General features: G+C 34.5%; 1 protein-coding gene and 1 long non-coding RNA gene across 5 annotated transcripts; one reads left to right on the plus strand and one right to left on the minus strand.

Annotated features, from left to right (window-relative positions):
- The first annotated feature begins 9 nt into the window (after positions 1-9).
- LOC107470574 (uncharacterized) lies at positions 10-8,712 on the plus strand. Its single transcript, XM_052254714.1, has 10 exons — positions 10-225; positions 1,506-3,950; positions 4,099-4,213; positions 4,337-4,422; positions 4,799-5,043; positions 5,168-5,254; positions 5,372-5,471; positions 7,451-7,875; positions 8,220-8,283; positions 8,390-8,712. Exons 1-8 carry the CDS (start codon positions 145-147, stop codon positions 7,661-7,663), a joined length of 3,372 nt encoding a protein of 1,123 aa, XP_052110674.1. The 5' UTR covers positions 10-144; the 3' UTR covers positions 7,664-7,875; positions 8,220-8,283; positions 8,390-8,712.
- Positions 6,390-20,971, minus strand: LOC110277948 (uncharacterized). Of its 4 annotated transcripts, none has more exons than XR_008002813.1 (8): positions 20,804-20,971; positions 19,424-19,632; positions 14,847-14,992; positions 13,466-13,562; positions 13,057-13,195; positions 12,148-12,813; positions 11,702-11,886; positions 6,390-6,617 (listed from the first exon to the last, which is right to left on the minus strand). It is a non-coding gene; the product is annotated as an uncharacterized LOC110277948 (long non-coding RNA). The 4 variants fall into 4 exon arrangements; XR_008002815.1 differs by lacking the exon at positions 6,390-6,617 and adding an exon at positions 7,727-7,838 and having other exon boundaries at positions 19,424-19,612; XR_008002816.1 differs by lacking the exon at positions 6,390-6,617 and adding an exon at positions 7,759-7,838 and having other exon boundaries at positions 11,741-11,886; positions 19,424-19,612.
- Between the last annotated feature and the right edge of the window lie 3,226 nt (positions 20,972-24,197).

The following is a 24,197-nucleotide window of genomic DNA, read 5'->3' on the forward strand; positions in this document are numbered from 1 at the left end:
AACTCTAAACATTACTAGTAGTCTAGTAGCATTTTTTGATTGAATTTCTCTTTCTACAAAAGCCTCCTTTGCGGTGGTAACAGCTAAACCATTGAAACTGATAAGCCAGTGTGTGATCATTCTCTCTCTCTCTGTTCTCTTTCAATGGCATTGGAAAATCTTCCTTTAATCATAAAGCTTAAAGTTTCTTCCAAACGAAAGCTTGACATAAATGAAAGCGTGGAGGTGAATTCGGTTTCCTAATTTTTTCTCTTTTTTTTTTTTCTGTTTTGATTAGAACGTGATCTTTTTTAAAGTTTCTATTTTTATTGGTTTTTTCGAATTTTGGTGTTGTGCATGTGTTTTTTCGAATTTCTTCCTATATTTAATGTATGATTCTCCTCGCTTCACGGTGGAGGATTCTCAATCTCCTGCCCTTCTTTCAACAAACTTGCTTGCTATCCCAGCGCGTCTTTTCGTGTCTTTTACAGGGCAGGGCACTCACTTTATCAATCAATGCTAGAAGAGGGAAGGACAAGTGAAGGATGGGCCTTAATTTTTCGACGCGGAAGTGAAGTCTTCGTGTGATATTACATGTTGATCAAACTATTGCTTCTTTGTCTTCCTTACTCTTCGGTCCTGTTATTTCATTCTCTCTAGAGGATTTTCGCGGTGCTAATAGAACCTTGACGACCTTATGATTATCTCTATATAGATTAGTGAGCTTTTAGTTAAAAAAGTCTTTTTGGATGAAGGGAACTCAGCTGTTATCCTTTCCTATTCCACTTTCAAAAAGATTAAGTTTAGTGACAAGGGTAGTTTTCCTTCTTCGAAGGTTATTGATGTTCAATTTTTGGTCGTTGAAGGTTAAGCCAACCTTCTTGAAATGCTTTTGGTGCTACTATTTTCAAGAATTATAGAATAAAAAATCTTATATTCGATCTTATTTTTAACTATTTAAAATGACAAATTAAGCTTTGCATTTTCAGAAATGTGACTCCCATTAATGGTGAACAAAATTCCATCTCACAGCCATTAGCATAGTACTAGTTTGATTAGTAAAATATACTGTAACAATTAGTTGACATTGACACAAGAGAAACAAAAGAGTGAAAGTCAATTTTTTTCAAGAACCTTTAAAATAAAAGGATTCTTTATTTTTTTTCTATTTTTGGTAAAAAGAATTTATCTATTTCCCTCTCGTGTCCTTGCCCTTATTGATTCTTTACAATTGTATTTGTTATCCAATGTACTTAATCTTTTGTTTGTGATGACGTTTCTACAATTGGCTTGAATGTTTTCAGCTACATTTGTCATATTTTGTTGCTTTCATGATTATATTCCCATTGAAGGTTTGATGATGTGCATTGTTCTTATTTTGCTGTTCCATGCAAAGTAATTCTCATCATGATCACTTGCCTATTTTTCTTTTTTAGTTACTTGTTGGTGAAACATGGTTATCATTCTGTCCTTGTTTGAAAATTTTCCATTTAATAGAGATTGAAAAAATTCTAAATTCTTTCCAGGTCAGGAGCATGGAGGAAGGCTTTCAGGGATCATGGCACCCGGGGAAAGTTGTCCATTCTGGGAGGCTGCAGCGCCATGTCAAATATGATAACATATTACTTGATGATGAGGTGAATTACCTTGTGGAAAAGGTGACTGTTCCGAAGGTATTGGATGGCGATAGCGACTCTTCAAATTGCAACATTCGTGGTTGGATTAGGCCGGTGCCTCCTAAGAGGGAATTTGAAAGTAGGGAACTTAAATTTGGTCTGTGTGTTGATGTGTACCATGAAGAAGCTTGGTGGGAAGGGGTTATATTTGATCACTGTGATGAAAAGCCAGAGAGGAGTGTATATTTTCCGGATTTGGGTGATGAGATGAAGATTGGAGTTCATCAAATGCGGATAACTTATGATTGGAATGAGGTTACTGGGGAGTGGCAGTCGAGAGGGAACTGGGTTTTTCTTGAAGTTCTTGAGGAGTATGAGAGGAAGATGTTTATTTCAGTTTCAGTGAAGCAAGTTTGGTATGATGTAAGGACCAAAAAGGACTTCGCCAAGATTAGGGAATGGACTTTTAATGAGAAAGAGTCATGGAAAGAAATGGTAATAGAGGTAGTTGATGATTACTTAAGGCTTACACTAGGAGAAGTTTGCTCCTCTTTAGATCTTCCAAGGAGTTTATTGAGAGAAACACCGGAGATGGAGTCGGTTGAATCTACAGCTAATGTTGACTTCAATCAGGAAGTTGATATGGCCAACTCTTTGGATGTTGCGAATTCTGCTGGCCAGTCGAGTAGCATTTGTATCACAACTGCTCATTGTGATGGTACCTCTGGTAATGTATTTGGTTCTGATGATGTGATTGCTGAACTCCCTATGGAAGAAGGTGAGTCATCAAATTTGTTGAACGCTGTTCAAAAGTGGCCTACCATTCAGGATCATGGGCTCAAAACTGTCCCTCAGAAAGAAGTTTCAATGCAGAAAGAACCGGCTACTGAAGTAATATTTAATGGAAGAAAACATACAAAGCTTCGCAGCTCAAATCAACAATGGGAACCTCTCAGATTGTCTGATGTTGAGTTATGTCCTGATGCTATTGAAGAATATGCACAGGCAGCTAAAAGGGCTTGCCCAGAAAAAGCACGAAAACATCTTGCGTATCTTGGATGGGAAATTGAGTGGACAAAGCATAAAGCAAGCTATAGGTACAGATATAGGTCGCCTGATAAAAAGGGTGTTTACTACTCTCTCAGTCGGGTTTGTAAGTATGTGGCACAGAACTCGGACATGAACCCTTTGCCGTCCCAAAATGATCAGAGTATGATGCAACTTACAGCTGACAATCATCTTGAACCTATTCTTATTGATCAATCAGAAAAGAGTCAGGATCTAAATGATCAGAGTGCAATGCAACTTAGAGATGACAATCATCTTGCACCTATTCTTATTGATCAATCAGAAAAGAGTCATGATCTAAGTATTTTGCCACCAGTTGTGTCGTCTCCTGTGGATGAAGTTGCAGATGAACCTGAGTTTTGTCCTCAAGCTGTTTTAGAATATAGCTTGAATAGATCTGCAATGCGAGGGCCTGACATGAAAGTGGGTAGGTCCAAAGCAAAGAGGCATTTATTGGCTGAAGGATGGAGCTATCACTATGCAAACCCAAGAAATAAAAGACAAGGATTTGTGTATATCCCTCCAGACAAGGGAAGAAATCTCCCAACACTCCATGCAGCTTGCCTTTATTGTATTGAACAAAATGTTGCTAAATGGACCAAGCTCGGAATGCAACCTTTGAATGCACAGGATAATGTTGACCAGGTTTGGAGTGCCAATTTATTGCAGAAAGCGTCCCAATGGCTGGATTGCATGGTACCTCCCACAGAAGTCATAACTTCAAGTGGATCAAACCATAGTCGGAAGCGGAAACTCTTGAACAATACAAAGCCCAGCTTATCTAAGCACCAAAGAAATAGATTACCTCGACGCGTGCTGCGATCAAATAAAAGGGTGCAAAAGGTGTCTACCCCTTCTTTGTCACACCAGAAACCTCAGAATGTACTCTCTTGGTTGATAGACAACAACATTCTGTTGCCAAGGTCTAAGGTTTCTTACAAGCCAAAAGGCAGGCTCTGTTTAGCTGAAGGGAGAATAACCAGTGATGGAATCAAGTGTAATTGTTGTTTGAAAGTATATAGTCTTGCTGGCTTTGAAAGTCATGCTAGTGGCTGTAGTACACGCAGACCGGCTGCAAGTATTATTTTAGAAGATGGTAGATCACTATTAGATTGCCTGATAAAAACGGTGGAAGATCATATGACAAGGGAAGCTATGGCAAAACCACCAAAATATTTTCATAAAGGCGAGAATGACAATATTTGTTCTGTTTGCCACTATGGTGGGAATCTAATTTTATGCGATCAATGTCCATCTTCATTTCATGTGACATGTCTAGCTGATGAGGTAACTAATAATATTCTTCCTCAATCTCATCATATTTGGTTGGATCTTGTTATTGATATCTTAATTCAATTCACCACTTTCATTCAACAATTGCTGTTGGAACTGAATTGTTTCCTCTTGCTGCCTTCATTTTTTTTTTCCTGTACAGGTCATTCCTGAAGGTGACTGGTTTTGCCCATCATGTCGATGTGCAGTTTGTGGCAAAAGGGACATAAAAGAAAAGGAGGGAGATTTCCTTGTTTGCATTCAGTGTGAACATAAATGTAAGCCAATATTTATGTTTACTTAAATTTCCATTTTTGCCCATATAGTCATGCATCGATATTTCCTTCTTATGCAAATGAATGATGCAATGCTTTGTTATCATCAATGCCAACCTTATGCAGATCACTTTAAGTGCCTCAGAACTAAATATGCAACTAACTCGAGAAGATATAGTAAAAACTGGTTCTGCGGAAGCGACTGTAAAAAGGTATACTAATCAAGGTCATTTGTTTATTTTTTTAATGCTATGCTATTATGTTAACTGGAAGCATTGTTTTACTTCTTACTATTCAAACAAAAATTGCATTTTGTCATCGATATGCTGCATAAATTATTCTAGTAAACTTCTCTAACTTCTATGTTAGATTTTATGGTTAATACTTCTTAATCTAGGTAAACCTATTTGCTTCAACTTCATTTCTCATAATGCCTGCATCATGATCATTTACTAGTAGCAAGTTAATGATGCTTACTTTGGTGGTGTCAAATGTTATGGTGCCAGAGAAGCATTTCAGATTTGTATGATCAAATGCGTGGTGCTGGAAAGGCCTTTTGCCTTACATACTTGTCTCTACTTTTTGTAGATATATTTAGGTCTCCATAAGCTACTAGGAGAGCCAGTTTCAGTGGGCATTAACAATCTAACTTGGACATTGGTGAAATATATAAACTCCGAGAGTAGTGATCCGTGTACTACTAAAGGTTACTTATTGCCAGAAAGTTACAGCAAACTCAATGTTGCACTCTCAGTGATGCATGAATGTTTTGAGCCTCTAAAGGATCCTTCGTCTACCAGAGATCTCACGGAAGATGTTTTATTCAGTCGATGGTTAGTTATTCTTGTTGTGTTCGTTTTTGTATCATTCACTTGAATAATATTTATTTTGTTGATTACTAGATATCTGCCACTGAATTGTGCCAATACCTGATATGTAAACATGTACACTTTATAGGTCAACACTTAATCGATTGAATTTCCATGGTTTCTATACCGTACTTCTGGAGAGAAATGAAGAACTGATAAGTGCAGCAACTGTTAGGTGAGTATGGGATCTGTATTGCACAACTACTAGTCTTTGCTTGGTTGATGACTGCTATTTGAAATCTTGAACTACAAGTACCTATCCTGTCTCATGTTTGTTTGTTAATTCTTTTAGGGTTTATGGAAAGAAGGTAGCAGAATTGCCTCTTATTGGAACCAGATTACAGTATCGTCGACATGGAATGTGCCGCATTATGATGAATGAGCTTGAAAAGGTAAGCCACAAGGCACCTACATTTCCCTTACCCCCTTCTTTTTCTCCTCTCCATTCATTGCAAAGCCTTTATTGTTTGTTAGAAAACACTGTACAATATATTGTCCTATGATTGATTGTCAGTGAAATTGGAAATAACTGCTCAAGACTTGAATAACTTCTTAAATATTACTTCATGATTCATTCCAATCTAAAAATATTACTCCTGATGATATACCATGCTCATTTTTATCCATTTAGCTTTCTGGTTTATAAACTATCCTGATGAATTTGTTTAAAAACATTGAAGATTTTACTTTGAATTGTCTTAATATAACATCAAGGTCATCGATGGCCTATCTTATACAGTTATACCCTTTGGGTGCGACCTTTTCTTGGCCACTGCAATAATGCAGAATGCTTGTGTGGTACAAACACATGCCAAACAAGATAGGATAGGAATAGACGCACCCTTAGTATAATATACACACCCTTACGTGTATCTATTTTTTTATTGTACATTAGTATTTCATTTGGTATCCAAAATTTTCATTTTCCAAATAATGAGGGAAGCTGAAAAGAGTCAATAGTAAGGGGTGTAAACATTTCATATTGAACCAGATGTGGCCAAAATTTCAATTGATTTGCTCTAAAAATCATTTTAGATCGGATCAAATATACAGTTTTTTACTTCTACATCTGATATATGATCTGACAATTTTCGAACCGGATATCAGATTGGATATGCAGATACAAGGCTTTTCAAAATAAAAAAAATATTCTTTAATTTTTTCATGAATTTTTTTCCCTTTTGGATATGTTTTACTTCAAAAACAGTATTCAAAAATTATTTTCTTAAATAGTAGAGATAAGATAACCAATATAAAAAAGGGAAAAGAAATAGGACTACTTAACAAATATATATTATAATTTTGTCTCATCCATTGGATTGGATCTGAAAATGATATACCAATATCCGATATTCGATCCTATATACTTGCAGATCGGACTGGATAAAGATCCAATTGCCTAGTGAATCGAATATTATTCGTAAAATTCGATCTGATATAGATCTGGGTTGGATGTATCGGAATCCTATTTATACATCCCTAATCCAAGATATGCGAATATTATTCTGTCTTTCTCTCATTCCCTTGGCTTTCTGTTGCTACAAAATAGTAAAAAATGACAAGATTTTCCGGCAGAGTTATGATTTGGCCAACTTCACCAATGAGTCAAAATAGCATTGAAAATAGGAAAGAGTATTATGATAATTAACAAATAAATAAACTTGAAAACAACATTTGTAGTTTACACCTAAAGTAAACTGTGAATTGATCATAACCCATTAGTTAAGAATAATCATGCTTCATTATTAATCTTTTAATGCAGAAGAGCACCCTGTGGAATCAAGATATAGATTTTTGGATAATAAAATTGGGCTAGGGATAATTGAATTGTGAAAACCCATACAAGAATGCTTTTGCACCGAGTTAGATCTATATGGCTGAGGCATGTGAAGCAGTGGCAAAAGTATTTGCCTCCAACTAAAGCTACATAGGTTCGAATCCTAGCAGTGGTAGTTAGGTTAGTGTGTGAGTGTGTTTGTAATGACCAAAAAAAGATCTATATGGCTGCAATTGGTTTAGGGAAGACAAACATAGAAACACAGAGTAACTAGAGTGTGTTTGGATATGTCTAAAGGAAAGTGTATTTTCTAGATCTGTCTAAACCTATGACAAAAGGATGACACAAATTTTCTCTCTTTTTTTTTTATATTGAATTTTCTAAGTCTTTTTCTCTATTTTTGTTATTAAATTTCATAAAATGATTCTGGAGAGGACAATAGTGCAAAAATGAGCTGAGTTATTTTACAGATATTTAATCACGTATTGTCGTAATAACAAAAAAAATCTATTCATATCTATTGTTTGTAATAGTTTACACTTCATTTGAAGTTTCATTGAATCCTTCTTTCTAACTTGAATTTTCTTTTATTAGAGGCTCATGCAGTTGGGAGTGGAGAGGCTCGTTTTGCCTGCTGTTCCTAGTGTTGTAGATACATGGACTGGTTCTTTTGGCTTTGTAAAGATGACAAAGTTCGAGAGGTTACAGTTCTTGGACAATACCTTTTTAGATTTTCAGGATACCATCATGTGCCAGAAACTGCTGAAGATTCCATCTCCAGAGTCGGTTTTGTTAATAGGTTTGTAACTTTCCAAGTGTCTTGTTATATAGCAATGTATGTGCCAGTGGTTACATCTTTAACGTTTCATATTGACGTTTCATATTGCAGAGTCCCAACAAAGGACACAGCATGTTTTGCCTGAAAACAAGTTAAATTTTGACGCTGATATGATATCTGGAGTATTACACCACGCAGAAGAAACTGACAAAGGAAAAAGAGAGAATTCACAAATCCACAAGTATGTATCATCTCTGTTTATTAATTCCTAACATGAGATGAGATTATAATGGCATTAGAACAACTAGGAAGGAGATAAAAGAAAAGATACACAATTTTCACTTCAGAAGTTGCATTTGGCATAACACTATACCCTCTATATTATTGGAAATTTGGAATTTTAGTTGCATTCATTCAATTGAAGTTCCTCACTAGGCTTAAATTTTGATAGGGTCTTGTGGATTTGATATATGTTAATATTCGTTATTATAATTCTTGCCAATAAGTATAGTATATTAAAATATGCTGTTCTATTTTGAGAAATGATGATAATATTGTATCTAAATGAATGTTGTATTTTTCCAGTAATTGTGCTGGAAGCAATGATCATTGCAGTAATGGTGCCATTGACATTGAGCAAGTCACACCGGTACTTTCATCTTTGTCTTCTTATGTATAAGTGATTCATTCACATTTTTTTTTCCATTTTGTTATCTTGTTTTAGTGTTAACACTGAATTTTATTTGGATTCTTAGGTGAATAAACCAAGTCCTGAGGATCAACAGAGCTCTATTGTAACACAAGCTGACAGTAATAATGGCTCACCATATAAGTGCTACTACAAAAGAAGGAAATACACAAAGTTTTAGAATTTAACGAGGTTGTTGGGAGTATTTTTGTTTCAAAGTTAGGGGTACAAAAATGTAAATTTAGGTAACTATGTGCATTCCTTGCATGCATATTACATAAACATGAGCCTCATAGGTGCAAAAAAATGCCACTTTTGAATGTGTCTGGAAATGTGAAAGTTTGACCATGTTTCTCTCTAAGGATGAATATAATTATTGGGAGTAAAGAATGTAAAGATAAAGATGAATCGGAGAGTCTTGTAATCAATGCTTTGATCAAATGATGTAATACTCAGTTTTTGTAATGTCATCCAGTGGGTTAATTTTGTTGGCTTTTAGATAATCTGAAATTAAGGGTTTTTTTTTATGTTTTGATAGTTTTTATTTTGGGTAATATTAGGTGTATATTAAAATAAACAAGCAAAATCAGCTTTTAGTATTATAAAATACATATTAAAAATAAATTAAATAATACATGTATTTATGAATGAATATACTAATAGGAGAGACGGTCTTCAAAGTGCTCTGATAAGGTTTCTAATAACAATGCCTATTAGGGTTTCCAAAGCTACAAAGGATGAAAATGCAGTTGAACAGAGGGTGAAGGGTGTTAGCTAAGGATGGCAAAAATCCCCGGCAGGACGGGTACCTGTGGGGATTTACCCGCCAGAGAGCAGGTATGGGGGGTAATTTTTACTGGTAGGGACGGGTAAAGGTCTCCGCCCCGTGGAGACCCGTTAAATCCCCATTTATATGAAAAGACGAAAATACCGTTGATATATATATAATATATGAGCCATTGTTGGAGAAACCCTAGCCGTCACATACTTACACATGCTTCACTCAGTTCACTGCTTCAGAGACAAAGACGAGACGTCTCCTCAGAGGTGAAACCATCAGTCTCGTCTCCTCTCCTTTCCTTCTCGAACATCGCCGACCGCCGACCGCTAACCGCTCGTCCCACCCTCTGGGTCCTCCAGCGCCGCAATCTCGTCTCCTCTCCTCTCCACTCCTCCTCGAAGTTCAAACCCTCAACCCCTCCAGTCTCCTTCTTAAACACTGCCGACCGCCGCCTTCCAACCTCTGAGTGGCTCGGTCGCTCATTGCAGGTCTCGATCTCACTGTCGCGGCCACGTCGTCTTCTCGTCGCAGGTCGTCGTCTTCTCTTTGCCGTTCGTCCGCCAAATCGCTAGTCTTCGCTGGTATGCCCCTTTTCATTCTGAATTTTTTATTTAGGGTAATTAGGTTTTGAGTTCTGAATTTTTTGATTTTGATTTCTATTTAGGGTTGATTTGATTCTGAAGATCTGAATTAAGGTAATTAGGTTCCGAGTTCTAAATTTTCTGATTCTGAATTTCTGAATTAGGGTAATTAGGTTCTGATTTCTGAATTTTCTGATTTTGAATTCTAATTAGGGTTGATTTGATTCTGAATTTTTGAATTAGGCTAATTAGGTTCTAAGTTCTAAATTTTCTTATTTTGATTTCTAATTAGGGTTGATTTGATTTTGAATTTCTAAATTAGGGTAATCATGTTTGATTTGAAAAGGGTAGTGCAAGATTTAGTATTAGAATATACAACAAAGGGAAGAGAGAGAGAGAGAAACCAAGCTGCTCAATTAGATATGTCGCCACCACCATCAAGTCCTTCAAGTTCAAAGAGGAGGAAGTTCAGTCATGAAGATTGGCAAGCTGATTTTGCTGCGCATGTAAGGGAGGAATCCACATTTATTGGTACAAAGAGTGAGTTGGATTTGTTAAATGGAGCAAAGTTTCCTACTTTGCAAGCTATTGCGAGGGATTTTTTGGTGATTCTTATCTCTACCATTGCCTCTGAATCTTCATTTAGTACGGGTGGTCAATTTGTTATGCCACATCGTAGTAGGCCCAGACACATTAGAGGCTCTAATGTGTAATCAAAATTGGCTTTAGAACGAACTTGGCACCACAACTAACATAGAATTTGAGTGCTACACAATTCATAACATTAAAGGAAATGTTGACGTAAGTAAACTAATAAATTACATCTAACACTGTTTTTATATTATTGACTTATTGAGTTATTATATGATTTTAGCTTTAAATTGTTTTCTTATCGATGTAGGATTCAAGTAAGTCGGAAGCTACCATCACTACCATTACGAAATGAAAGGAAGATTGAGATGGTGGAATTATGTTTTTATGATGTGATGAACTTTGTTTGGTTGTTTATGTTTGTTGTTATTGCTACTTAAGTCTTTAAAGACTGGGATATTATGTTTGTAATGACAATTGAAGATTATTCTTAATTTTCTCTAATTTTTTTCATTTTTTTCAATTTTTATTAATTTTTACAAAAATCAGTGAATATATGCGAAAACCTAGGTCCCCTGCGGATATGGGGTCCCCGTTACCCGTCGTGGGGACAGGGCGGAGACGAGGATAGATATTGGGGGCGGGGGCATGTCCCCGCCTCCATGGAGACCCGTTGCCATCTTAGTGTCAGCCTACAAATGGCATCCAAGGTGCTATGAGAACTATAGTTTGGAATTGTCACTGTTTGGAAAGACCCTGACAATTCACTCCCTAAAAGGAATATGTAAATCCCACTCCTCCAAGATTGTGTTCATAAGTGAAGTGAAACAAAGAACCAATCTCGATAGGTGGAAGCAAAACTTCGGGTATGCGGCTACCAATCTATGAGGGTTTCAGTGGACAAAAAGTCAACATGAACAAGTCGGCCATTTTTTTCAGTCACAACACACTTCGGGACACAAGACTAGCTATTGTGCAGACAATAAATATTGAACATATCGGATCTCAAGACAAATATTCGGGGCTGCTCTCCATAGTTCAAAAATCAAAGAAAACAACTTTCGAAGCTATCAAGGATAAAGTTCAGAAAAAGATTCTGGATTGGAAAAAAAAGTTTATTGACCTCAGGTGGCAGACACACGCTATTGAGAGCGGTAGGGGAAGCGATTCCTATTTATACACTCTTGTTTCAAGCTCCCGGACACGCTGTTGACTGAGATTCATAGCATGCTCTCGCAATTTTGGTGGGTCAAAAAGACAAAATGAAGAATGGTATGGGCTAAATGGGACACAATGACGAGACCGAAGAATGACAGAGGACTGGGGATCAAATACCTAAGGGAGCAAAATTTAGCTTTACTGGGCAAGTAATCTACACTTTCACAAATGCTCAAAGCTAAATATTTCAGATATAGAAATTTCTTACATGCAAAGATAGGTAGCATACTGTCGTGGGGCTGGAGACCTGTTTTTGAATGGCGCAAGATGAATGAAAAAGGCTTGTTATGGAAAATAGGTTCTGATGCTAATGTCCGCATCTTCTAAGATCACTGGCTCCCACCACCATTTCCCTTTAATGTCCCTCAATCTGCAATCACAATCCAACTGAACCTACAAGTGTATTTTGTTAGTGTGCTACTAAATCCTGATAGAAACTAGAACAAAAATTTGATTGAGTCAATTTTTTCAATCAAACCATCAAAGGAGGAGAATGAAGTTAATTGGTGTTGGACAAAATCCAGTATATATGAAGTTGGGTCAGGATAGAAGATTGCTTATGAGTTCTTTCATTCTCCTACTTCACTGAGGCCTCAGAATATACAATATACAAAATAACAGAGTATCGAATAGCATTTTGGAAATTGAAATTACCTCATAAAATTAAGATTTTTTGTGGAAATCTTCATAAAAAGCTTTTGGTGTTGCAACAAATCCATAGCTGGTTTGCATCCACCCCTGCCACTTGCTCAAGATGCATGCTAAAAGATGAATCAATTTTTCATGCCTTGTTCCAATGCCCTCTGTCTTCAATAATATGGAGACTAAGCTTAATAACCTTGACTTAAGAGAAGAGGAGACATTTCCCAATTGGTAGCAACGAGGTTTATCTTAGGTAGCGGCTCCAACCGCCGATAGACAAAAGATCCTCTTCATTGTGGCGCTATGTTGGAGCACTTGAAAGGTGAAAAATCAGTATGTCTTTGAGAAGTTAATAAGCCCGGCGCCAGAGATGGTGCAAGAAACCAGCAATTTACTGTGAACTCCATAACCATGCCTGTTGGCTGATGCTATTTTCCTTTTATTCTTACTTTACTCTTTCTTAAACTATTTGTCTTCTAATCACGTTTAGTGATGATTTAGAAAACCCAACTTCTTTTGTAATTTCTTATGGAAATACCTTTATTTTGTACTTACGACACAATTTTTCATCACTACCAATCAACGCAGTGGGCTGGATTGGACGAAGTCAGCTTGTCCAATCAACTAGGGCCAGGGCCAGGGCCGGCCAGTGCAATCAGCTAGGGACAGCTGAATGACCTTTTACATTTTAAATACACCAAATTATTTCACGTTCAACCAAATTCTTTAAAAAAATGAAGAGATTTGAATTTAATTATAATGAAATTCTATAGAATTCACAAATCAATTCAATTTTTTTTCTCATTAATTCCAAACAAAGAATTTGATTTTGAAATAAAAACAATTCTAATTCCATGGTGTTCCAAACAACCTAAATGATGAAATTGCTTTTTCAATCATAATAAAAGATTGGTTAATTACCAATTGAGGTTTATTCTTGTAGTAAAGTGTCTAGTCCACCGCAACAAGGGGAACCAAAATTCCAATCTTGGCTATGAGAATCGTCCATGTTTAAGAGCCCCATGGTACTCGAAGAGGATGTCACCACTAGGAGTAAAACCTATGAGCAACAAAAAGAATAAAAAGTTAAATCTTTGGACAAAAATAATACACTAAAATTAGTCACTAAAATCAACTACTAATGTATTTGTGTATAAATACATGTGTGGTTTAATTTATTTTCAATGTATATTTGTATTCTAATATGTATTTTATACCAGTAATTGATTTTAGTGACTAATTTTGTTGTACACATAACGTAGTCGAAATAAATTAGATCTCTATAAGAAAGTTATCGATGGAAGTGAAATGTTCTAAGAAATCATCCTACATCTTATGTACTTCTTGAGTTTGTATCTAAGAAAATTTCTGTTCTTTTCTGTTGAGTAGAGCTTTCTAGGTAAGATGGAGCACATCATTCCAAGTACCTACAAAAGGCAAACCAAAGTTAGTTGTTATACCAAAAATTAATTGTTGAATAATGGAATAGGGTTATAGTGGCTATAATCACTAAGGATCATTTTTTTTCTTGTTCTTATTTTACAGAAGATAATATTTCATTTGAGGAAAACTCATATAATACTTACATATATCTAAAAAATTAGGATAAAATATACTTTTTGTTCTAGGAGTTTGTTAAAAGTTTCAAAAATATTTCCAAATTTTATTTTGTTTTAATTTTGTCTCAAAAATTTTCGATTTGCATTAAATATATCCTTGACGACTAATTTTTCAAAATATTTAAGACTAATTCAGGAACAATTTCACAATAACAATTTTTAACACAAGTAAATTAGACATAATTGTCATGCATTATTATTAGATTGGTCCTAAACTTTACAAAAATTTAGCTCTCAGAGATATATTTGATGCAAATCGAAAACTTAGAGACAAACTTGAATCAAAATAAAATTTATGAGTATTTTTATAAATTTTGACAAATTTCATAGACTTAAAAAATATATTTTACCCTAAAAAAAATTATAACTCACTTCAAAAAAGACAAACAAATATTCTTTATGTTGAATTAAAACCTAAATGTCTGGTCAATATTCAGACTACAAAGAATTTTGAATAGACAAATTTGAGTTTTTTAGTTTTTAGATCTACATAAAAAAATATTGCAACATTGTGAGATATTTTCTCTCCTATGAAAAAGTTTGAATTTTTTCTCTATCCGAAAATATTTCCATAATCAAAAAACAACTCTCGATGTATTCTTTCACATATCTTTACCACCATATACAAATTACTCATCAAGAAAAAATCAAGACACCACAGAAGAAGAGAAACATCCATAAAGGATAAAGCCAGACACCAAAAAAAGGGGGGATCACAACATCGAGGTTATTGAAGAGTAAGAACCAATAAAGAAAACAAAGCCAAAATGTTGCGAAGCAAAGAGAGAAAGAGGGGGTCCGGAGAGGAGAGAAAGGAGAAGGAAAAGAAGAAATAGGGGGGAAGAAGAAGAAAGGATCGAGGAAGAAGTGAGGGAAAGAAGAAAGCATGGGAGGATAGAGAGAGAGAGAGAGGGAGGATCACTGTTGACTTACAAGGCTAATGATGGAGGCAGTCCTCCACCAAACTAGCGCAAGTTCTCTTCTCCTTTGTCACAAACAAAACCTATATCTACTCTCTTAGAACTAGCCAACTAGTATATGGATTCCAAAAGAAGTTCAACGCGGATGGGAAAAAAACCTAAATCCACATACCACAGTCCAAAATCATGCTGCTGCGCCGCGCCGCCCACCACTTTCCCTCGCTCAAAAGTCGTCCGCGCCGCCCACCACCATCTTTCGCTCAAAATCATCTGCGTTGTCCACCACTGTTCGTCGAGTCCTTTTTTGTTGAATTTTCTCTTTGAAGCAAACAGTGAATTCAAATTATCAAGAAAAACATTCAAAACCAAATGAAAAGAAACATAAAAAATAAAAATAAAAAACAAGCATTCAAAGAACATCCGAAAACTAAGAAAATGAACATTTAAAACTATTAAAAAAATCATCTAAAACCTAAAAAGAAAAAAAAAACACTTAGTATTGTATTCAGTAGCATTGGAGCAGGTAATCAATTTAATTATAGTTGAAATTCAACCATGATTGTAGAGATTGGTTGTAGATTTCATTGGACATGAAAACTAAATCAAGAATTCAAGATACATGTGTAATTCTCTCTCTCCTTTCTCTATTCTTTAATGATATTAGAGACAAAACACAAAAAGTCTCCTACATAAATACATTTCTGTATTTCTGATAAAAAAAAGTTACAAGTTTAAAACCATTTTAATTCAACCCCCTTCTCAAAGTTTAGTAAAATCATCAGATAGAACATATTCAATCGCCCACTTTAAACATACCAGATATAATCAAACTAGTAATTGCCATTAAACTTAAACGGAACATAGTCATCTAATTTAAGCATACCAAAATCAACTCAAGCAAGCTATAGTTAAGTAAAAACTTGCTATCCTAGAAAATTAAACATACCAAAAGAAAGTTAAGCAAATCATAGCTTGCTATCTAAAGAAACACCAAATACAAAATATATATTTCAATTACTACATCACTTAATGTTCAGTGCCAATGAGAGAGAAAACATAAGAATTAGAACTTGTTGAATTTATAATAAGAGTTAGAATCCCAAATAAATATATGTACCTCTATAATTCATGAAGCCAAGTGATTGAAAAATAATATTTGTGTGAGACTTTAGACAGTGTTTGGTTAGTAGGTATGTCCATCTAATATATAGATAGGGGTGAACGCGGATCGAATCAGATATGACTAAAATTTCGATCCGATTCGCACTAAAATCATCGGATCAGATCTAATATCCGCAATTTTTTAAACTTGGATATATCGTAAAACATAAAAATATTTTTAAAAACTTATTTTTATTAAAAAATATCAATTAAATTCATTTTTTCTACAACAACAACAAAGCCTTGTTTCACTATATGGGGTCGGCTACATGAATCAAACGACGTCATTCAACTCTATTATGTATCATGTCTATAGAGTGATCATTTATATGCAGATCTCGTTTGACCACTTCATGGATAATCTTCATAGGTCTTCCTCTGCCTTTCATCCTTTGTCCATCTTCCATCTCATCTACTTTCCAAACTGGGTGTTCTGTTGGTTTTCATTTTTTCTATTCTTTTAAATATGTTTACTCTTAAAATTTTTTTGGTGTCTGTTTACTCTTAAAATAATATTTAACATACTTTTCTTAAATAATAAATTAAAATAATACAACATATATGATAATTATTAGTTGAAATAAAACATAAAAAAAATATCTATTTATTTATTTCTTTATTTTTGCGGATACGCAGATATGCAGATCAGGTATGCGGATACTATACAAAATCCGCAATCCGATCCTGTTAGTGTGCGGATCAAATCCGATCCGATTCGATAGCTTTGCGGATCGGATCCATATCCGCAATTTTCGGATCGGATTCAGATAAACACACGGATATACGGAATGGATTCGATCCATGAACACCCCTGTACATAAACATGGTGGCACACATCTACCGTTTTAGTTGGAGAGACAATTTTTTTTAAGGCTGCGTTTGTTTTGTGTATTCTTTAATACAGAGATATAGACACAATAAGACACAAATTTTTAAACTTATTTAGTATACAAGTACAAAACAGAAGACACAAATCACAATCTTATTAAATTTCAATATTATCCTTATTGTAACCACTACAACTCTACCATCTCAACCAAACTACCACAGTTAACAATCAGCCACTATCTCAACAACAAATAACCACCAATAATAATCTAAAACTAAATAACAAATTTAATCCAACAAATATCAACAAAAAAATCAATCCAACAAAATTAATACAAAATTATTTTAACAAATTTAACAAAAAATTCAAACAACTAAAACATTTTTATACAAAAAAAAATAGTGCCAGAATGGAGAACAGATCTGGAACATGGTAACAAAGTACGGATATGAGAGAACGGAAAACTAATCTGAAAATATTGGTAGTGATTGCACCAATGTTTAAAGAAAAGTAATAAATTGAAGTGGAAACAATGATGAAAAGAGAAGAATAATATTAATATTTTAATATAATTGTGATTTGTGTCGTGTGTTATGTATTATTTACCAAACAAACAAAAAAAATTATGTATGGTTATGTCTATGTCTATTTGTATCTATGTCTTATTTTCTTCTACCTATTAACCAAATACATACTCGAGAACACACATTTTGTCTAATCTCCTCAAAGGTGGCAGAAGTGTGGGAAGGTGTGGATCTTTCCCTTATAATATGTATATAATGATCAAGACGAAGAATTAAAACACCAAATAGAAGATAACTATAATTGAAGAGGTCAAGTGGTTGAAGGATAATATTTGTGTGAGGCTTTGGTGCTTGAAAACATACGTCCTATCTAATCTCCTCAAAGGTGGCACATGATGGATCCTTTAGCTATCGAGAGAATTAGACAAAAGTGGAGTTAATACTTAAAATAACCCTCGAAATTTGACTACCAACTCAATTTGATCCTCTAATTTTTAATTGACCCAATTTATACCCTGAAATTTTAAGGCGTGACTCAGATTGGCCCTTCCGTCCAACTCCGTCACCGATGACATGGCACGCAAACCTCACCACATGCCTCTTCTTCTTCCTCTTATCATCGCCATCACCACTTCCCCTCTACCAACACCCTCCCTCCCCTAACAAACAACAACATTCACAACCCACCAACACCCACACATTTCCACCGCTATTTATTAAGGGCCTTTCTATTATTTGATCCTTCTCTTTCTCACCATCTTCCCTCTACCAACGTCTTCCCTCCCCAACAAACAACATTAACAATCACTAACATTAACAAATTGAAGAGAAATAGAAAAAGAAAAAGAAACACAACACCACACTTTAGATCCCTCTTAATAGGAACACAAAGATGGGTGCAATGGGTGAGGATGATTCTGAGGGTACTTCGAATTTGGGGCAATGGGTGGTGTGACCTGTGATTGATGGTAACATTTGAAATACATTGCTCAACATGTATGCTAAGTGTGGTTACATGAAAATGGGGTTCAAGATTTTCAACATGATTGTGCATAAGGATGTTATTTCTTGGGGTGCTGTTATTTGCAGCATGGCGATGAATGGTCATGGTAAGCAAGCATTGCAGCTCTTTTCACAAATGGTGGTTCATAATGTTGCCCATAACGATGTTAGGTTCATTGGTTTGCTGTCTGCTTGTAGTCATGAAGGAATGATTAGTGTAGGTGTTATACTCTTCAAAGAAATGGCAGTGAAAATATGTGGGTGTTGGTGGATTGTGAATGCTGTTGTTTGTTGGCGGAGAGAGAGTGTTGGTAGAAGGAAGGTGGTGATAGCGATGGTAAGAGGAAGAAGGAGAGGCATGTGGTGAGGTTTGGGTGCCACGTCATCACTCCGGTGACGGAGTTGGATGAAAGGGCCAATTTGAACCACGCCTTAAAATTTCAGGGTATAAATTAGATCAATTGAAAATTAGAGGATCAAATTGAGTCAGTGATCAAATTTCAGAGGTCATTTTGAATATTAACTCGACAAAAGTGTGGATCTTTCCGTTATAATATGTACATACAGTGATCAAGAATTAATCATCAAAGACTTAAATCACAAAGATCTTACACTATTATTTTATCTCATCATGTACACTAATAATTAAGTGTACATGGTGACATCAAAAATTCTAAATGAATCACTCAATCACGTCATGAACTTATAAGAATATTAGGCTTAAACATTCAACCCGTTTTCACATCAACAAAAGCCAACGATCAACAAAAGCCTACCACAATGTACTTTTGAATTTTTTAATTTTTTATTAATAGTTTTGCTAGCCTAAGTGTGTTTATTTTGGCTATTCTTCCGTAAACAACATAAAATAACTACGTTAGGTATATATTAAAATCAGTATAATATAAAATAGGGTAATGTTAGATAACCAATAACTTTTTTGAACAATATGAACAACCACCAATTAAATTAAAACACATTATACCTTCAAATTATTCACCTAAATCTTAATATTAGAATAATCATCTGCACACCTAATAAAATGAACATCCAATATATTTATTGTTCACATTGTTTACTATTTTTATTGTTTACTTATACTTTTCTTATATATTAAAAAATACAAATACACAATCAAAATAAGTTAAATTATATATAGACTAAAGTATCAAAACTAACCATAAAAGATTACGACGCTAACAAATCTCTAAAAAAATTAAAATTAACTTGTACCATGAAGGAGTGGTGGTCATTGTTGTCAGCTTTTTTAGAGTGCCGGCGATGAGTCACGAAAATCAGTGATGTTGAAATTGTTGCTATCATTGGTAGTGGTGTTGTTCATGGCAGAATTAGAGTTGAATTTTGGGGAATTCAAGGGTTGAAGGAGGCATTGCTGGTATCCCGCTTTGTGTATGCAGTAACCTATTGATCAACGATAAATCCTTAAATGGAATGCAATACCGCGGCAAATTAGTCTTTCTGAACGGAAAAATACCATGAAAAACCAAAAAGTAAAAGTGAAAAAAAAATGTAAAAGTAGAGGAAGGGGAGTGATGAGAGAAGAGAGGATTTGGAAAAGGAATTGAGAATAATTAGGTTAGTTTAAAAGAGTAGATTGAAAATTTATAATAAATTTTTAGGGTTGAGATAATTTTATCTATGAAAGCCCATCTTTTCTTTTTATTAGAAACAGGACCCAAGGCCCAAAAACAAACAACACTAAATAGCAAACTTCCTCAAGAAGCTAACACCCATTTCATTATCTTGAAGATTTGGAATTACAATGTCACGGAGTCCATATTACCCATCTTTTATGAAAAGATTATAAGTTAGTTTTATTTTTTTTTATGGTCAGATTTATCAACATTATAATTTTTTTATATTTTAGTATTATACATATATTTATACACAAATATGCGATAAACATTCAATATTTTTGTTCGATAAAAGTATAATAAAGTGTCATTACGAAATATAAGTAGATTAAAAAATAGTGGCAATCAAAATCATGAAAAAATGCAACACTACCAAATAATATTTTTACTTGGTAACTATCGAAGGCTAATTTTTTTTTTATATTGAAAAAATGTTGGTGTAATGCTCAATCATTGAATTTTATGGTGTTTTTTAAAACTGTAGGAGCAGACAATATGTTCCCTTATATTGACAATAAGTCCACAATTTTGAAAAACACCATAAAATCTAATAATTGAGTATTTACACCAACACTTTTCCAATATACACAAAAATTAAGTACACACCAAGTTATTCGATAAACAACTATTTTCATTTAACTCAATTTTTCACACATTTTCTCAAACACCTCATGTGCAACACATTTGCTTCCATGGAGACAAGTCTAACATACATCTGTTTGAACTCTACTTTCAAATTCTTTTTCCAGTTATATAAAGATCCAACCTCAAATTATACATCTTGATCCAAATTAAAACTATGAAATTTCAACACTCAGTTCATTTTTCACAAAATTTGAACTTTTTAACTCCTTAACTTAAATCCTTGGTTTCAACATCCATTTTGCTACCCACTCAACAAATCTCGTATTTAAGCAACAACAAGAAATAAATGAATGCTTTTATGCACAGAAATTACCTTCATGTACCAAAGAAGAAGAGTTAGAAGCATGGACGTTGCAAATCATCCTAAACTCCCAAGGGATTTGTATTTTGCTAAGGAGATTTTTGGGGTTGGACTATATAAATTGAAGAAGAAGATGAAGAAGAGAGGTGTTTTATAATGGGTGTGACGTGTGAGTGGCAAGGAGGCGTGGTGTTGTAAAGTTTTTGAACAGTTGTTTGACAGTAGTTTTTAAATGAATACGAATGCTTTTACTGTTTTAGTATTAATAAATTATGAAAAAGTATCAATTTAATAAATTATTTTTTTAGAAACGATTGCTGTTGAGGTGTTTTGAGCTGATGTCGGGTCTGAGTATCAATTTTGATAAGTCGAATTTGATTTCGGTGAACTACAAGCAAGGATGGGTTGATCAGGCCTGTGGTGTACTGGAATGCAAGCAAGCTGTCTTACTTGTTAGATACCTGGGGATTTCTCTAGAAGCAAATCCGCACCGGTGAAGACTTAGAAACCGATCATAGAAAAGGTGGAAGAGAAGCTTCGTTTATGGAAGGCGAAAGTTCTCAACAAGGTAGATAAGCTTGTCCTAATTAAATTAGTGTTAAATAGCCTACCAATGTACTACCTTAGTCTGTACAAGATGCCGAAAGCAGTTGCTGATAAGCCGATTGGTCTACAGAGGCGATTTTTATGGTGTAAAGAGGATGGCAATTATGGTATACCCCTAGTTAAGTGGGAGCTGGTTCAGGCACCAAAAAAGGTTGGAAGCTTGGGAATTAGGGATCCAGTGCTTAGAAACACAGCGCTCCTGTTTAAATGGTGGTGGCGGTTCTCAAATGAGGAGTGCCCGCTGTGAAAAAGGATTATTTGTTCATGTTATAATTTGAACCCGAATGTAATGCTAGCATACCAGTACCTACCGGCAAATAGAGGGCCATGGAAAGATATATGCCAGTTGAATATAAAAGAACAACGAGTACGTCAAAAAATGGTTAGCAGCCTGGCAATGGAGGTAGGGAATGGAAGCAGTACCCTATTTTGGGAAGATAACTGGGTTCAAGGCGGTCCTCTGAAAGCGAGTTTTTCAAGACTCTTCTCCATTTCAAACCAATAAGGTGTAGTGATACGGGACTGTGGGTTCTGGGATGGGTTAGAGTGGATTTGAAATTTTCATTGGAGGAGAGAGTTGTTTCAATGGGAGTTGGAACTAGTGCATCAACTTCATGAGAGACTAAGGCCAGTTAAGCTATCAGTGGATCGGGAGGATAACGTTGTGTGGAAGTTTGATAAGAAGGGTGTCTTTTCTACTAGCTCCTTTCTGCAGGTCATCCAATCGAAAAATCTGATCGATGAGATCACAAGTTATAGTTTTACCAGTGCGATATGGAGAAGCGTGGTACTTTCGAGAGTGGAGCTATTTGGATGGTTTGTGCTATTTGGTAGAGTGAATACCAAGGATCAGTTGAGCAGATTGGGTATTATTCCAAATAGTGATAATGCTTGTGTTCCGTGTAAAAAGAAAATAGAATCTGTGCAGCATTTATTTCTACTTTGTGATGTTACATGGCAGGTGTGGTGCACATGGTTGAGATATTTTTGTACAGATTGGGCTGTTTCTGGTACCATAAAAGGGCTGTTTGAAAGTTGGACTGGAATGCATTATAGAAAACAAGAGTAGAGGAAGTGGCTGATAAGATTCTTTGCAGTGATCTGGAACATTTGGATGGAACGAAACGATAAAATTTTCAAAAATAAAAAAGCATATGTTATGAAAATACAAAGCAGGACGGTTTTGAGCTACCAAGAATGGGATGATCCTTGAGGGTGTTGACGGCAATACTTGAGAGGCCAAAGGAGTTAATTTCTCTTCTATAGGCAACTTCTTTTATTTTTGGTTAATTTTCTCTACTCTATTGTGTTGAGCTTCCTTTGTTTAAAAAAAAATAAATTATGAAAAAGTATAAAAATTAATGTATATACTAAATAATGCGAATAACGAATTAAAAAAGAAATGTGAAATTAATTTTAAATTTTAGATTTTTAATTAATTAAATACGGTCAAATTTAAAAATTTAGGATTAGCATCCCAAATATATTCATATTACGTACTGTTTCTATTATAGTTGTTAGAATCGAATTGGTGATCGAATCGATCAGACTGTTAGTTTATTAGATTACTGATTGAATCGGTAGATTATTATTGAATCGATAAATCGGTTCTATATAAATTAAAAATATAAAATAGTAAAAAAATTTAAAATTAAAATTTAAAATACACATATTCACTAATATTTTAAGAATAATCAAGTCTCAAATCTAAAATAACTAGTACAAAGATAAACATAAAATTAGTTAGTGCTACTACAATAATATCTTAATTTAATACAATAAAAATAATAATCCATAAATTATATTAAATTGTATATAAATTTTTTATAACAAATAATTTTTATTTTATTTTTATTTTTATATTAAATTGCTTATTTTTTATTTTAAAAATTTATTAATTAATTTATATCTATTACGTTGTATTATTCATGTGTAAATAACCATGTAATTTATTTATTTAAATTTATAAGTCCAATTGAAATTGATAAATAAAGATTATTATCTATAGTCTCTAAAAAATTAATGGTTTATTTTTTTTTTGTCTTTTACACTATACATCTATACACTGATATACACTCACACATTTCGTTACTATTATGGGTTCTATAACCTCTTGATCTTAGTCAGAATTTGAACTCTTCTATAATTCCTTGTAAAGCAACAGATTTTAAAAAAATAAAAATCATGAACTTTTTTTTTTGATGGATTGGACAACCCCCAATCCTAAGTTACACACTCACACACTCACTCACACATACTAATCTAGCCACTGCTAGGATTCAAACTTGTATCGTTTTGGATTGAGACAAATACTTTTGCCACTAAACCACATGCCTTAGCCAAAATCATGAACACTTAAACAAGTTGAACAATAGTGAAAAAAAAGCAATATACGTTGCCCAACTCTGACCAAAAAGAGGGCCCAATTTGATTATAATTGTTTGGCATGTAACCTATATCTAAAGCAACACATATAACATAGTGAAGCCCCGTGGGTTTAAATTCCGAGTTAATACTCAAAGTGGCTCCTGAAATTTGACCTCCGACTCAATTTAGCCCTCAAAGTTTTAATTGACTCTAATTGTACCCTGAAATTTTGCATCGAGCCTCAATTTGGTCCTTTCGGTGTTTTCTGTCACCGGAGAGCTGACCTGGAAAATTTAAATGACACCTGACAGTCTCAAAACGACGCCGTTTTACTGTTGGCACCGAAATTATTAGAAACGACGTCGTATCCCTTAGGAAGGGGTTAAATGAAAATCCAAACACTAACCACTCTAAATGTGAGACTCAGTTGACT

The sequence above is a fragment of the Arachis duranensis genome, chromosome 1, assembly GCF_000817695.3.
Source record: "Arachis duranensis cultivar V14167 chromosome 1, aradu.V14167.gnm2.J7QH, whole genome shotgun sequence".
Taxonomy (NCBI): Eukaryota; Viridiplantae; Streptophyta; class Magnoliopsida; order Fabales; family Fabaceae; genus Arachis; species Arachis duranensis.